Raw genomic sequence first — 15,977 nt, 5'->3', positions numbered from 1 at the left:
ATCCCTGGAAGCATACTATTGGCCTTCTCCGTGACAATATCCACTTTTCCTGGCTAATGGTGAGATTCCCCCTGAAGAACTAGACGTTCTTCCGGCGTCGTATCCGGGCTGCAATATATTACCCTGTTAGCCAAGCGGTTTGGTATAGACCAATGACTGCATGAGTGGCTACAGGATCGACAGTGTGCGTCCAAATTGGTCCTGAAGTGCTTTTAGCTACCGGCAAACCCGGCGTATCTGCCCGGTGGCTAGTGTCTTTTGGATTAACCCCCAGAGAACGTCACCAACTTGGTGCAGGATCTAGAGTGCGATTACCTTGGTCGTTGTGAGGTTATTACTCCGAGGAGGAAGGAAAAATAAAATATGGACAGGTCACCTCCCAGATGATTACTAGTATGTATCATCCGATCACTCTTATTCCTTGACTTGTACTCTACCCTCACCTTCCAGCTATGCAGCTTGGACTGGTGTTAGAGCCTGCTATATGTGTTTTAAAGGTAGATTTTGAACATCAGTCAGATTCTGGACGGTGACTGAGGGAATCATCCCCAGAATCAGTCGCCTTGTGTGTAATGCAATTCCCCGATATAGCATCATCTTTTCTAGGTTAGATTCGACATCCTTCTTTGTCAGAAAGAAATGTATCTGACCAACCAAAGCTGGGGCCGTTGAGAAGGCAGGTTTTCGGTGCCTGCCGATCGTTCGGTTAACTCCCGATTTAATTAGGATCTGCTCACGGCCCTCGGCAGCTTACCGATGCCATCGGCCTTGCCGATGGAGTCTATAATTATATCTGGGGATCAAATGGAGCGGCAGTAGTATTGGAAACCCGATCCACCCCATGGTTTTAGTGGTTAAAGCCTAGCTACCGAGCGAAATACTTGACCGTGTAGCCTAAACCCCCAACATTTAACTTCTAGGTGGCAAGTTTGGCCTGGTGGTTTGAGCATAAGAGTATATGATACATATCGAACCAAAGCAATTTTGTGATATCTTGGGAGGTATTATTTCAGACGAGCAGACTTCAGTATCCGGGTGATAGCAGCCTCAGCTATCAGGTGGAAGACAGCCCGCCACTTCCCATATCTTTGTTCAACACCGCATTGAGTAAGTATACTGATGAATTTCATGAAGTATAAGTGATGTCCCATGAATGGTGTTGAACTATGCAAAAGGCTTCTCCCTGGTACCTAGTTCCATAGAGCTCACCGCCGTCGAAACCTCCGTCGCAGTATCACAGAACCGGTCAAGCAAATCGAGCGCTTCAGGCTCAGAGAAAAAGTCATTCCCATAACGGATGCGGAGCTCACAATGCGAAGGGAAAAGGATCACGGTTGCGACTACCTTGTACTATATTCCTCTAATTCGTTAGCTACAACATAAATTGCCTAGTCAAATGATCTGGTAGCCCTACCTCGGTATGTTCGCGCGACTCAAGAAGCTGGAATCGAACGCTTTGGTTCCTTGTCATAGTAACCATACCTGGTTAAACCATCAGACATGTGTTGAACAGCTGGTGATTATCGACCCCAGTAGCCTCGATGATACTCTGTAAAGACGTATGCTGGTGGTGGGTGCGCGCTCCGCCATCGCCGACTGGTTTGACAAAAGGATGTCACTCAATTCGGACATGGTTGGATGAACAGACTTGAACTGCAGGCGACATGGGAGGATGTTAAAGAGAGGGCCAACCCTCTGAAGAATCCCGGGGACGGCAGCATCGCGACATGACTTGAGACCTCCATAACAGACATCCGTAGGAGCAATGGACCGGGCCAGAACCAATCCCCAGACGGTCTGGAAAGCATTGGTCGCTGTGAACCCTGAAGCTTTCCAAAGAGCCGCCAATGTGTCTAAGGCGGTTAACTCTTTGCTAACCGTGCAAACCCGGGGTTCCGGGGAGGGACAGCGTAGCAGAGAACTTGGGGACTTTGTCAATAGACAAGGGACTATGCCTCGGAGGGTCCGCCGCCAGAATCGCAGGCATTGCTTCGGTTTTATTTCGTGAACAGCGGAAACATATTTAGAGTAGGAAGGAGCTAGGTCCAGCGGGCAGGAGTGACAATTCAATAATGTGGCTAATTCTTGCAGCACAATGGTCATGGATGCTGCGTCGATCAGTGCTTTGTCGAACTTGAAGAGCCACCAAATCTGCCCATCTGGCCCATCAGTCAGGATAGAGAGATGTGGCAAGGGCCTGTCTCGGCACTGAATGGCTTTGAACTCCTGTAGCTGTACAGCCGCTTTGATGTCGGAGGCCGTCACAATCTGGATGGCCGCGCTAATCTCTTTCAGAACAACCTGAATGGGTTCCATACGGTTGTCCAGTGAAGGGACAAAGACACTACGCAGCATAGCATGGCGATTAATGACACATTCTAAGCTGTGGGCGACATGGACAGCCTTGTGGCCGCGCGAAGAATGGATTTCCCAGATGGATCGCTGCTTATGCGTATATGCCTTGCCAAGCTGATCATAGATTATTCCGAGATGCTGAGCAGGACACTCAAAGGCATCCTCGATGGAGTCTGAGGGCCAATCAGATAGTTGTGATCGGATGTCACGCATCCTGCCTAACGCGCAGCACCTAGAATTACATCCAGTGTCGGCGCAGTCCTCATCAGCCTATCTCGTTTCTTGCCATGTGGGCGACCGCTGTGCATCCAATTGGTCAGACAGCATCGCGATGGACTTTGGCCCAAGTAGATCGATCATTGGTGTGCGTTCTGTGGAACCTGCGACCGTTCCGAGACAAACTCCTACCGCCAGATCCTGACCGCTCCTCGGGCGGATGATAGTGCCCAAGCTCAGGGGATCCAAGTCTGCTATCAGTGCTAGCCAGAGTCCAGATTGGGGGAACCAGTTGTGGGGTTGGACGAAATGGAGAATTTCATGAACCTAAGGCTCACCATACGACAGTCGTCGATGTTAACCGTAGGGATATCGCTGCTTTTGCTCTGCGGCGCAGCAGTTCTAACCGACTATCTTGACCTATGGACAAAGCGAAAGGCACTCTAGGGTATTGTGATTGTTAGGGAGGGAAGCTACTGGCAGCGCCGCTTCAATCAACCCCCGATAGGTCGGGACTTTAACTGAGTGGTGCAGCAAGCGTTTGACATGGTAAGTTCGAAAGGTAGAGGGCCAACTGTTCCCAGGCTAATAGCGAGCAGTATACCAAGGAAGAGCAGCCGTGGGCGATGCCATTCTTTCGAAGTTACATCGTCGTGTTGCCTCCTAAAGCGTTCAAAGATTACCAACGGAAGACTCCAGAACATTTCAGCTTTTTGGACTCGGTAAACCACGTATGGGCCCTGAATTTCAATCTTTATCGCCCTTAGTAACTTCCCGCTGACGACGTAGCTTGCTTGCAGGCATTTGGTTTGGAATCGACTTGTCCGATGACAAGGGATCACGTCGAAGCGGTGCAGGTATCCGTGTCGAAGAACAACACCCTTGGTAAGCCCCCAATACGCGCAATATACCAGGCACAGGGTTTGAACCAAGATATCTCCCGTCGGTAGGTTCGATGCATAAGACCATCATTCTCACCATCGACAAGGCCCTTGAGGCCGCTTTCGAGGACGAGAAAGACAAGGGTTTGACGCCATCCAAATTTCATACACTATCCACATACTGAGTCGCAGGCACGGAGTGGCATTCCTTCGTTGCATACGAATTCATTTGGCCCATGATGATTGGAATTGCGACATTGTACATTATCGGGCCAGAATTTGGACATGACCCCACCCCCGGTATATGTCCAGCGCTGCGTTGACTTCTGTGGTCAAGCCAGTGGGCTTCGTGATCTTCGTGGCATGTATCCAGAGATACTTCGTCCGCTTCTCTGGCAGTTCTCACGGTGCGGGCGACGTTTGCAGTCCACTATCACGGGCAGCAAGAAGCAATTGATGCTCAAAATTCGCCAGTGGATCGCGTGCGCACGGGCTGAAAAGCTCTCTCATCGCGATGGTCACACTTTGATTAATGCAACCATTGCAATCAAGATGAAAAAGGGTGAGATTGGTGGGGAAGCTGCATTGGTAACTGAAGGAAAAACGGTTAGTGTCCTAACTGGGGATTGTTTGCTCAGTGCCCTTGAGATCCCATTCCCTATCGCCGCGTATGTCATCGGGATGATGAACTATGCCGTTGCCGACCCTGGATATGCAGATGTGCAGCGGAGTGAGATTTGCTCCGCGCTGCATCCCACAGGGGGCGAATGGCCCATGGATATCCTGGATCGGATGCCCCGGCTGAGAAGTTTTGCCCGAGAACCCGTTCGGTGTGATACAACTTCAGTGTATAATTATATAGTTCATGATCCAGTACATTCCCCAACTTGTTGTCCGATTTTCTCACCAACTGCAAATCTGGCTTTGGTTACGGCGACGCGCCGTCTCCAGCAGCCAGTCCACCTTGACAGTATTGGTCGGACTTTGGATCGCGGTAGCTTCGTTGCCATGCCTGCGCAGTGGTTCCACCAGGACCCTAACATCTATCCTTATCCCGATAGCTTTGACCCATGTCGTTTCTACGACCATAATACTCACCGCTGCCATCCCCGTGCGGCGACGAGCTACCCGAACTTCTTGCCCTTCGACTATGGGGCAGGAATGTGTCCTGGACGAGGATTGGGTATGCGCCAGGCACGACCTGTCTTTGCTAAGATCTTTGTGGCCTTTGATTTGGGTTTGTATCCTGTGCGAGGGGTGAAGGTCCCAAATAGAACAGTAGGTGCCGCGGTAACTCTTGATCGGGAGTTAAAGTTACAGTGGAGGATACGTAGCATCAGTTGGTCACCCCATTGCCGGCGAAATGTATCCATTTCCCAGTCTCAAGGGGGTGGTATGTTATTCTACAATCAGCCAGGTGGGAAGGCCATTGATAAAGAGCAAATTATTGACTTCAGCTGCCTCTCTCCAGAAATCATCTGTGCCTGTGCAATAATCTGTAATCCCAGAATGCCCAGAGTCGAAAGGCATCTACAGCTGGCCCCGGTAGCAGCGCGATTCTTGAAAGCCACCAGTCCAAAGGCTCTCTGTACCAATCCGTCCGTTTCATGCTAGCTGTGCGTCGTTAGGACACAGCCATTCAGTCCATAGGACTATTAGCTTGTGGGATGAGATAAAGACTACCCAATAATATGGATTCGCAGCACCTCACTCTGACTCCCACCGAGTGTAGATGGCGTGGCATAGATGGATATCTTTACGCGTCCTCATACAGTTGATGGTGTTGACGGGTCGGTTCGGAATAACTAACATCCGTCATGCTGCCTTAGGTGTCTACATTCCTATTTCGACCACTTGATGGCCTTGTCAACATCGCCAAGAGATTCAAGGGATTCGAACTGAACATTTAACCTCACGACAAGGTACTGGTACCGCCTGAGGCCTTACTAGGCAACCAATTGACACCGATCGGGCCCTTTATTTTGTGCTATATGGAGACTGCTGAACCGTCCGTCATCGAGACCGGTCGGCTTGTCTTACACACGGTAATCAAGATATTTTCTTCTAGGTCTCCCAATCCACGAGTCCAGAGATAGATCCATGGCAACCATTCGCCTGGTCCATGAAGCGTACCAATTCATGAAGATTCCTCACCTGAGGTAAGAAATTGCGGGCATGATAAGCGAACCCGACAGCTAAGCTAACGGCTACTAGGCGCTGGTGATGCGAACTTTGGCATGGATTTTCTACAACCTCCAATTGAGTGGCAGAACGCTCTTGCACTCAGGTGAGATATGGAAACCCTTGACGAGGATAATCGTTCCTACCACGACCTTGGTCATAAGAAATTGATTTCCAGCCGTGGTTGTAGCCAGAGTTGGTACATTTTACCGTGCCAGGAGCATTGTTATCCGATCTCATTTTCCGAGATTGCCATATGGCGCCTTACAGGTTCACGCCAAGCGTGAGGACCAGTCATGTCGGAGACATCCCAATAAGTCAAGCACGGTGACCCACCCTCAGACTATGCGGGTCGATATGGTCTCCAGCTGATTTCCGCCTTCTGAATGACCGGGCTAAGGCATTTTCCACCGCAGCACCGTATGGTTCGTTGCATCCGTGGAGCCATGAGGGACCAACCGATATTAACGGGCCTCATCCGACTGGGTACGTCGAATAGAAGCCGGTTCCATTGTCACTTACGGAAAGCGTTTATGGAGCTTGACAAATGAGACCCAAGGGTATCTTCCCTTTAGCATGGCCATTCGAGCGCGATCACGCCGAAACGGCGCGGACGGACATATCTTCACTTTCACGAGTCTCCTTGGGCTGAAAGTCGATGCCGACCTTACTCCGTAGAGATTAAAACTGGGGACACTTCGGTTTCGCGGGCGAACCACGTCAGGACGTCCGAGGGTTGTCGAACTACAGAAACTCAAACATGACCTGCAGGATGTCCAGGGAAGCCTTCCTCATCTCCTTCCAAACCCCACTCACGTGGCCCACTGGATATGATGGGGAAGCTGTGCGTCAGGCATTTACTGGAAAACGGGGCCGGTCCACATTGTATGGACCAGTCCCAGGCGTTTGTCATCGGAAGGGGAGGCAACCCAGGCGACATTAGATACCTCGACTCCTCGAGCATGGCGCCGATCCGAATTAACGTGATGGGATAATACACAGTAAGCGGCCACCATGGTCCTACGCCGCCGAATAGGGATGGTTTTCCGTAGTCTGCATTCCCTGTGATCATCCCGACCGTCCTTTTAATCTGCAGTGCCAAGAGGACTGGCCTTGCACGAGACAGCGAGTCCGAAAGCCTCCTGCATGGGTGCTGATCCGAACGTACGAGTACAAAACTAAATTGCCCGAAGCCTCCTGGACTTGATGAGTTTGACAGTTGACGTAGCTGCCACGTGAGCAAAAGCCGTTTGATCCATGTTTCGTGGATTTCTGTATGGAGCAGATCGGCGGTTTCGAGATACTGTGTACGCAGGAGTAGGTACGTCCTCTAATTGTATGTCAAAGATAACCAGCTTTTTTTTTTTTTTTTTTTTTTTTTAAGGAGTCAGCAATCGCTTAGCTCGATCGATCTCTATGTAACCGTATAGTTAATTTTGGAAGTTGTCCCCTACGATCTCAATGCTCCTACCGTTGAGCACAGACTGGCCTTCGTGGTATAATATATATATAGTATAGAGGTGGGGAGAGATGATCCCCTCCTACAGTAATATTACTCTCTGGTCTACCTTCCTTATCGTGGATTTAACCGATCTCACGGCAGCACAGGACCTCCCGATCAGGCACAGACCTCCCAGTGCCTTTCGTCTGTTGACGAACGACCGTTTGCAGCAGGAAATTTGCCACGACTCCCCGGAATAGGATTCCATGAAGGGCAAGAAGCCGCAACCGAATGGGATTCTGGGGCGATGAGTCAGCCGGGGGTAGTGGCTAGGACACGTGATACCAGACGATGCTAGCCCACAGAAAAAAAAAGGCAAAAGGTAGCAAAAACAAGAAAAAGAAAAGCAAAAACCAAGCAAAAAGAAGCACACCCAAGAAAAAAGAAGCAAACCCAAGAAAAAAAACCAAGAGTACCAAGCAAAAAAGAAAGCAACCCGAAGAAAAACTCTGCGGACCAGGCAAGCAAGCTCGTGAAAACGGGTCTGTCATTGGGCGTTGGGCACACCGCGCGGGCAGAATTTTCGCCCCGTCTGACATTAGGGTTACATTAATTTGCTACGGCGATCCACCCAGATGCAGTCGGTGGAGCAGAATATTGGCAAATATTGGCAAATAGGCTTGTTCCTCGGCCAAGAAGGCTTGGTAAGAAACGCAAGTCTTCCGACTTCCCGAGGCGTACGACGACAAAGAGGGAAGGTGTCGTGATTCCGTAAGGCTCAGCCAACATCCCCCGGAGCCGGGAAAGAGGGTATACTGTTAGATTCACGGGGTCTGGGGTTTACCCCTATAACAGAGGAAGATTAAAGCATGTGAATGATGTCGGTGGCTGATGTCGCCCCCAACTTTTACAATGAACTCCGAAGAAGCGGAGAAAACGAGGATTGTGGCATATTCCACCCTGTCTGGCTCCTCATGCACGGCACCCCTTCGGCGTGGCAACCCGGCCGTCTGCCGTCCCGTGTAGGGGTTGGAGGCAGACAGACACGCACAGAGAGGGAGAGAGGGAGGGAAACGTAAAAAGAAAGGCAAGACACAAAGGTTGCTGGAGAAAGGGTACCTACTACACAGTAGGATTGGTCCGTAAGAAGTGGTCGCCTTTTCGTTGTAGGAACCATGGATTTTAGGCGGGAAAGGCGCACTGTGGATGGAGAAAGGAAAGAGCAAAAATGAAAAATTCATACCCTGACCCACGAAAGCCCCCGACTTTGCCCGTGGAAGGATGGTCGGGTATGATTCCTGTTGAAGCAACAGCATAGATGATCCTCCGCCGCTTACGGCACAGATCCACCCGTGTCCATCTGGTTGAACCAACCGGACTCGGACTCTGACCACCACAGGCAGGCGCGCTGAGGAGAGAAAACCAGTGAGCGGCGCCTTTTCAGCCAGGAGGCCTCACTGCGACCGGTCCGATCCGACTCTCCATGTGGATGAGCCAAACACATGTGGTGGAGTCAGGTTCGGCCGACCTACTCTTTGCTGTCGCCCATTTCCGAGTGCGGGCGAAAATTTCGATATGGGGTCCCCATCTTTCAAGGCCTCCGCATTGTCCTGATTCGGCACTCCTACTCTACGTCTCCGCATGGCCCCTGAGCCTGGAGGGCACCGCTAAGCCTTTTGGCGAAGCCTTATTGGGTCCTTGGCCTTCTGGGCGGCTCGCGAAACATGCCCATAATGCCACCCCATTAGCGTCATCTGCAGACTTTTTCCTCTTGGCTGATTCAACTGTCGGACGTCCAAGGACTAGATAAATCCCGGCGATCCCCAAAATGGTCCCCAGATGATCTTCTCAGGAATGACTTTGTCCTCGTCCAGGTGCTTGTTTTGATTTCCTCCCTCCTCTCTCGCCTGATACCCAGTGATATCGGATCGGTACAGTCGAGACACACAGTCAACCATGTGGACAACCACCTCTGGCTTTCGGGGCCGCAAGCTCCGTTTGGCCATCACCGTCACCGCCGTCCTCGGTTTTTCACTTTTCGGTTATGATCAGGGTTTGATGTCCGGTATTATCGCCGGTACTGAGTTCACCAAAGAGTTCCACGCGCTATACATCCCCGAGGGCGCCACAGCGGCCTACTCCCAGCATGTTTCGGTTCTTCAAGGCGCGGTCACGGCTTGTTACGAACTGGGTTGTTTCTTCGGTGCCATTTTCACCATGGTTTTCGGTGAACGGATTGGTCGTACCCCTTTGCTGGTGGCCGGTGGTGTTATCATGGCCGTCGGTGCTATCATCTCCACTGCTTCTTTCGGTACTCACTGGGGTCTGGGCCAGTTCGTGGTCGGCCGTGTGATTTCTGGTCTTGGAAACGGTATGGATACCGCCACCATCCCGGTCTGGCAGTCGGAATGCTCTAAGGCCCACAACCGTGGTTTCCTCGTCTGTTTTGAAGGTGCCATTATCGCCGTCGGCACGTTCGTCGCCTACTGGATTGATTTTGGTCTCTCGTACGTGGATTCCTCAGTTCAGTGGCGGTTCCCCGTTGCCTTCCAGATCCTCTTTGCCCTCTTGGTGACCGTCGGCGCTCTGATGCTGCCCGAGTCTCCTCGGTGGTTTGTTATGCGGGGATATGATAAGGAGGCCTGTGAGGTGCTTAGTGCTATTAATGATCTCCCTGCCGATTCGGAGGAGGTGCTGGCCGATTTCAACCTGATGAAGGCCGACCTCGCTGCTACCGAAGGAAACAAGGCCAGCTGGAAAACGCTCTTCACCTTCGGCAAGACCCAGGAATTCCAGCGTATGATGATCGGCTGTTCTGGACAGTTCTTCCAGCAATTTACCGGATGTAACGCCGCTATCTATTATTCTACCCTGCTGTTCGAGCAGAACCTGCACTTGGAGAAGCGTCTCTCTCTGATTCTAGGTGGTGTCTTCGCTACCGTCTATGCTCTTGCTACCATCCCCTCCTTCTTTATGATTGAGAAGGTTGGCCGTCGTAAACTGTTCCTGATTGGTTTCCTGGGTCAGGGTCTCAGTTTCATCATTACTATGGGTTGCCTGATTAAGGAGAATGAGCAGAACGCCAAGGGCGCTGTCGTTGGTATCTTCCTTTTCATCGTCTTTTTCGCCTTCACGACTCTCCCCTTGCCCTGGATCTACCCTCCCGAGATCAACCCGCTCCGTACCCGTACCTCAGCGGCCGCTGCTTCGACCTGCACGAACTGGATTTGCAACTTTGCCGTCGTGATGTTCACGCCGGTCTTCTCCACTGCTAGTCCCTGGGGTATTTACCTCTTCTTCGCCTTGGTCAACTTCTGTGCCGTGCCGTTCGCCTGGTTCTTCTACTGTGAAACCGCTGGCCGTGCTCTGGAGGAGATTGACATCATCTTCGCCAAGGCCCATGTGGAAGGCAAATGGCCTTACCAGATTGCCGAAACCATGCCCAAGCTCACCCCTCAGCAGATGGCTCAGATGGCGACCGAGCTAGGCTTGGATGTGTCCGGGCAGCCTGCCGCATTTGAAACCGAGAAGGCTGAGCTCGCCCTCAGCAGTGGCGAGAGCCAGGAAAAACAGACTGCTAATTAGTTTCGCTGTTTTATATAACAGATGAGAACCATGTACCGGCGGACCGTTTGCTTTGGGAGTTCCAACCTGGAGACGGAACGCCTGAGGTCGTGGCATCATGGCCACTGCGCTGGATAGTCCGCGAGTGGTTTCCATTGTCTTACTCATACCCCCATCGTTATTATTTTTTATATTATTCATGCATATATGCCTATATATGTTTGCTTTCATAATGTCCATAGATTTTCACATTTGTGATACCGATACTAAATGGTCAATTTTATTCGATTAATGTGACAATCTTCCCATTCCGTAGAGCCGCCTATCTGTGCAGTAACCATGGAGGAGTGCCAATTCCTGCACCTATCGCAAGCACTACCCTGGATCCTTGCCTAACAAGCTTGGCTCGTGGATGTCCTTCGGCCAGAAGAATATTTGTTCGAATGACGAGAGCGTGTGATGGCCGTTCACAGCCCAAAGACGTAGCCTGAGGAGCGCATTTTTATCGATTGCCATACCCGACTTTGTAGGATAGATTTAGTCGTAGCCAGCAGTCGATGCATGAATACTCGTAATGACCCCTGACAGGAAACTGTTCTGAATGGCACCAGAGAGGGTACGCTTGACGTACTAGTGGGTGGAACCGCAGCTGCTGGGCATGGCATCGTGGAACTCGGAGGCCTATGTCGGATGCAATATTGCAGGGGTTCCTGAGTCACGGGCTGTATATGGAATCCTTATCATTCGCCGATATGACAATCTAAATATATTCAGGCTGCTGCCCCCTTGCTGATCTATGTTTGTGAGGCGAGTGTAGGCAACTCCTCCGAAGCTCTCTGTCATATTATCTCACTCTACTAACGAAGCAGCTTCTACCTCCCTTCTTGGCGATATAACGACCAAAATACCTCGATATGAGGTATTTCTTAAATGCCTCGACTTCAGTCATACTTATGGAACCTAAGGCGGGGCTAACTCAGTCAGGCGCATAGCTTCCATATTCGAGAATGACAACTTGGATTTCCATAACCAGAACAAGGATGCTGCTGTCGAGACAGGATGCAGCGGGGGTTATCATAATCTTGAATACAAAGTAAAAATATACTAATTCTGCTATGAAAGCGCCGCGAGTGACAGAATGAATGGAGGTGCTACTATTCGACGCGTTGATGCTGGTGCTAAGGTTAATATTTGGCCGGATGGAGTGGAGAAGAAGAGCGTCTTTAGCGGCAGCGTCACCAGTATCGCTAGAAGCACGTACCTCCGGTCCAACATTGGGTGTCCGAGTGCTTGATTTATGAAGTATAAGTGGAAGACTGTATGCAATGTGTTGACAGCTCAACCCAAAAGGCCGAGCGCTGTCATTCAGAAGCGATTCCTCCCACAATCCTGTTGATAAATTCGAGCATCACCACTAAGAACTCAAGCAGTTTTTCGCCCATGATCTTATATATTCAGTACGCAGAGGTAGGGACCAATCGATTAGTTGAAAACAATGAGAATCACTGGGAACTACGCGCTTGGATCCCATCGATAGAGGCCTCACGCATTACTTAGTAAAGGTATTACATGAGTCTTGTTAAGGATGCCCTTCTGGTCCTTCGCCGACATTGATACAAATAGTATCATTAATCCTGAGTCGAGCGATCGTTGTGAGCGGGAACCATGAACGGGGTTATAGATGTCGGAGCTCGGCGACTGATCATGTAGCTCTTTACTATGCACAAGAAAATATGGCTTAGCTTCAAGATATAATCTAACTCGGTCTTTACACACAAGAAAGGAAGAAGAAGGCACATGTCCACTTCTGCCTTTTTGCACGAGCGTCGCCAAACTCACGATCAGGCAACGCTACGAGAACCAGCTTGGTTTCTGGATTATTCGCATAAGAAGGCTGTTCTTTCTACACCTTTCTCCCAATCCAGTCAGCATGACAGTTCCTGGTTGTTGGGAAAATCTCATCGGATATGACGGATTGATGCCTTCACCACAAGGGACCCAACGAGTTTACCAACACGCCTTCTCCCACCAACGATACTAGTACATAAACGGGACCCAAGAGAAATCATGCCGGACAAATTTGCTCCGAAAACAGGTGAGAGACTAGCATGTGGGGCTGTCTCTTATCTGATCATTTGATTAGATTATCTATGCTTTGCCAAGCTATCCCATTCCTTTTGGATAGTAGTGCATCGTCCAGCCTTGATTGTGGAACAGCCGAAATACGAGGGCTGGGATGCTTTTACCTAATCCCGTGCTGTAAGACCATAGAATGCCGCTGTTGCCGTGCAAAATGACGGGATGTCAGTCTAGAATTCTGCATAGGCTGCTCCGTATGAAGCATAACCTATCCTGAATAGCCCGCAAAACGCCACCAGAGCATGTAAGGAACGTGTCGTTGGACCCTACGATATCCCTGGCCAATACAGCCAATACGTCTCCACTATGTATGCTACCATGACCGAGGCCCCCGGTCGTAACCTATTACTATCAACATCATGTCATGAGAAACATACCCGGGGGAGAACAGTGAGTACGCCTACTGGGTCCTCACCAAAGAATGATAGCTGTGCTCCTTGTCTCCCGTGCCGAGTGAGAGACTGACGCATAGCGTTTAGCGGTCATTGTATGAGGGCACATGGATAATTCATTAGGCGGAACTATGGAAATCATGGAGTTTTTCTTACCACAGCAATATCACTTGGTGGAAAAATTACTGCATGATGAAGAATCTAATCACACTAACTTAGTCCCAACCCCGCACTTATGTAGACCTCGATGTCACGTATAATGGCAGTAATTGGAAGGGAATCACTTGAGCAATGGTTTTTAATGACTGCCATCAGTATGAAATGGTCTCCAATGTCGAGTTATGCGGTTGGCCCTAACAGGACACATGCTGTACAGACGCTTCCGCGAGTAGGCCGACAGAGATAACGGTCGAGAAAAACAGCAAAACGTGTTGCCTATAGATTAAGTCCGCTTGTGAAGAGGGGCATGGCTCCACTCTTTCCTAAGCCTTTCCATTTAAGCCTGGCTTTCAGCAAATTCTTCTCACATCCCTAGACTCATATGGTCAGGGTTCTGACCTCTGTTGAGATCGACTTCCTTCTCCCTGTTAGACACAGTCACGTTTGTCATAATTCGCCGAATGGACCACAGAACAACGATATCATCTGGGACTGGGGTTGGGAAGAGTCCTCGGAAAGACGACGCCATTATCACTCAGGTTAACAGGGATGCTATGGCCAGCAAGGCCTTCCTCGAGGAAGAGGGCCGCTCAGAGGAGGAGATGCAATGTGTCATTAAAGGGGATGCTCACTTCCATCGGCTCGGTTGGAAGCGGCTTACTGTCGTTTCCATAGTCGAGGGCATCGCTCTTGGGAGCCTGGGCTTGCCTTTTGCATTCGCCACTCTTGGCATGGTGGCAGGTGTAATCATGACAATCGGTATTGGCTTCGTTGCCATGTATGCAAGCTACAACATTGGCCAGGTAAAGCTCAAGTACCCTGAGATCGCTCATTATGCGGATGTCGGACGGCTTCTGCTGGGCAATATTGGATCGAAGATCTTTATAGCTAGTTTCGTTTGCCTGCTGATATTCGTCGTCGGATCACACTGCTTGACCGGCGCCATCGCCTTCAAGACCATCACGCAAAGTGACGTGTGCTCGGTCGTCTTTAGCATCACGTCGGCTGCAATTTTGCTGATACTGGCTATTCCACCAGCATTTGCAGATATCGCCATACTGGGCTATATTGACTTTGCCTCGATTATTCTAGCAATAGGAGTCACTATGATCGCCACGGGGATTCAGAATACGAACGGTTCCAATGGGTTTGCTACTGGCCTTGCTGCATGGTCTCCGTGGCCGAAGGAAGGCATCACCTTCGCAGAGGCTATCGTAGCGACCAACAGTATTGTATTCGCCTATTCCTTCGGCGGTTGTTTACCATCGTTCATGGAAGAAATGCACACACCGGAGGACTATGTGAAGACTCTCTGGTGGCTCGGCGGTATTCAAATTATCATCTACACTCTGACAGGCTCGCTTATCTATGCATTCGTGGGACAAGAGGTACAGTCCCCTGCTCTTCTATCAGCGGGCCCTCTTATCTCAAGGGTTGTTTTTGGTATCGCACTTCCAGTGATCTTCATCTCGGGCTCGATCAACACCACGGTGGTCTGTCGGTATATTCACGGAAAGGTATACCGCAACTCAGTTGTCCGGTACATCAACACCCCGAGGGGCTGGATTACATGGCTCGGGCTTGTGCTGTTCGTTACCCTTCTCGCGTGGGTTATTGCTGAAGCCATCCCTGTCTTCTCTGAGCTACTATCCATCATTTCATCGCTCTTCGTGTCGGGTCTATCGTTCTATCTTCCACCAGTCATATGGTATGTCCTTCTGAAAGAGGGCGCATGGTATGAAAAGCGCAATTTGAAGACTGCTATGTACAATGGCGTGGTGTTTATTGTTGGGATGATCGTCTTTGGATGCGGCACGTACTCCAGTATTGCCGAGCTGGTGAGCTCCCTCCGTCTTGAATTGGCCACTTGTGAGATACTAATGTGAGCTTGGTAGGTTCATAAATTCCAGTCAAATTCCATTAGCAAACCTTTCACGTGTTCTACTTGAAGCCTGACAGGGATGCTCAAGGCATGGAATAGATTCGCTATGGGCATGAAAATGATTGATAAGACAACTATTGTATTTGCAGAATATCGTTACGACTGAACTAGCTCCAGTAAAGCAATCTCCATATTGAAAACACTTTATTACGTGAAATCCTCAGATTAGACGGTTGAGCGGCCTTCCATCCATATAGTCGGCGAGAAGACTTTATTGTGTATTGGAATTTCTTGTCCGAAGTTTCCGTGCTGTCCAGTATTTGGGTCCATTGTTCTGATTATCGGGCGATGGGTGATAGGAGTAAGAGTTAGTGCGTGGTGATCATGACCACTGGTAGACGAGACTGCCTATCGACATGGAGTAGCTCTTTGGCATCAGCTTCGTGTCTTTTGGCTGCCATCCCGGGGGTTCCTACTCCAGTGTGTACTATAGCTTCAATGATTTCCTTGCTGCTATATCTAATATGTGTAGCCCGGCCTAGCTTTTGACGACCTCATTGGAGTAGATAGGGATTCTTCGCACTCTTTTTCGGTGACAACGTTTGCCAAGTACCTAACGGAGTCTCGGTGCATCTCTACGCCTTGCTACGGGAAGGCACCCAAAGTCTCTCAACAGGCAGGCTGTCGTGTTACAGGAAATTCGTCCTTGCAGGTCCCTCAAACGCTATGCCGTCCAATATTATCGGTCCACTCTGAGCGTATCACTA

At 50.1% G+C, this 15,977-nt stretch overlaps 4 protein-coding genes across 4 annotated transcripts; 3 read left to right on the top strand and 1 right to left on the bottom strand.

Moving 5' to 3' along the window:
• Window positions 1-1,494: 1,494 nt before the first annotated feature.
• Window positions 1,495-2,568, bottom strand: BDV37DRAFT_280370 (condensation domain-containing protein; the record flags this gene model as incomplete). The annotated part of the gene is made up of 1 exon (XM_032086542.1): window positions 1,495-2,568. One exon carries the CDS (start codon window positions 2,566-2,568, stop codon window positions 1,495-1,497), a length of 1,074 nt encoding a protein of 357 aa, XP_031944426.1.
• A 1,169-nt stretch (window positions 2,569-3,737) lies between these two features.
• BDV37DRAFT_280369 (cytochrome P450) lies at window positions 3,738-5,743 on the top strand (the record flags this gene model as incomplete). The annotated part of the gene is made up of 2 exons (XM_032086541.1): window positions 3,738-4,689; window positions 5,667-5,743. The coding sequence occupies 2 exons, from the start codon at window positions 3,738-3,740 to the stop codon at window positions 5,741-5,743; spliced, it is 1,029 nt and encodes a 342-aa protein (XP_031944425.1).
• Window positions 5,744-8,874: 3,131 nt separating this feature from the next.
• On the top strand, window positions 8,875-10,937 carry BDV37DRAFT_40657 (general substrate transporter). The gene has a single exon (XM_032090587.1). It carries the CDS (start codon window positions 9,031-9,033, stop codon window positions 10,657-10,659), a length of 1,629 nt encoding a protein of 542 aa, XP_031944424.1. The 5' UTR covers window positions 8,875-9,030; the 3' UTR covers window positions 10,660-10,937.
• A 2,852-nt stretch (window positions 10,938-13,789) lies between these two features.
• Window positions 13,790-15,277, top strand: BDV37DRAFT_291341 (transmembrane amino acid transporter protein-domain-containing protein; the record flags this gene model as incomplete). Its single annotated transcript, XM_032088912.1, has 3 exons — window positions 13,790-14,938; window positions 15,056-15,166; window positions 15,224-15,277. 3 exons carry the CDS (start codon window positions 13,790-13,792, stop codon window positions 15,275-15,277), a joined length of 1,314 nt encoding a protein of 437 aa, XP_031944423.1.
• Between the last annotated feature and the right edge of the window lie 700 nt (window positions 15,278-15,977).

The sequence above is a fragment of the Aspergillus pseudonomiae genome (genome assembly GCF_009193645.1).
Source record: "Aspergillus pseudonomiae strain CBS 119388 unplaced genomic scaffold BDV37scaffold_13, whole genome shotgun sequence".
Lineage (NCBI taxonomy): Eukaryota > Fungi > Ascomycota > Eurotiomycetes > Eurotiales > Aspergillaceae > Aspergillus > Aspergillus pseudonomiae.
Note: the sequence above shows the minus strand (reverse complement) of the source record. Positions and strands in the feature narration are given on the sequence as shown.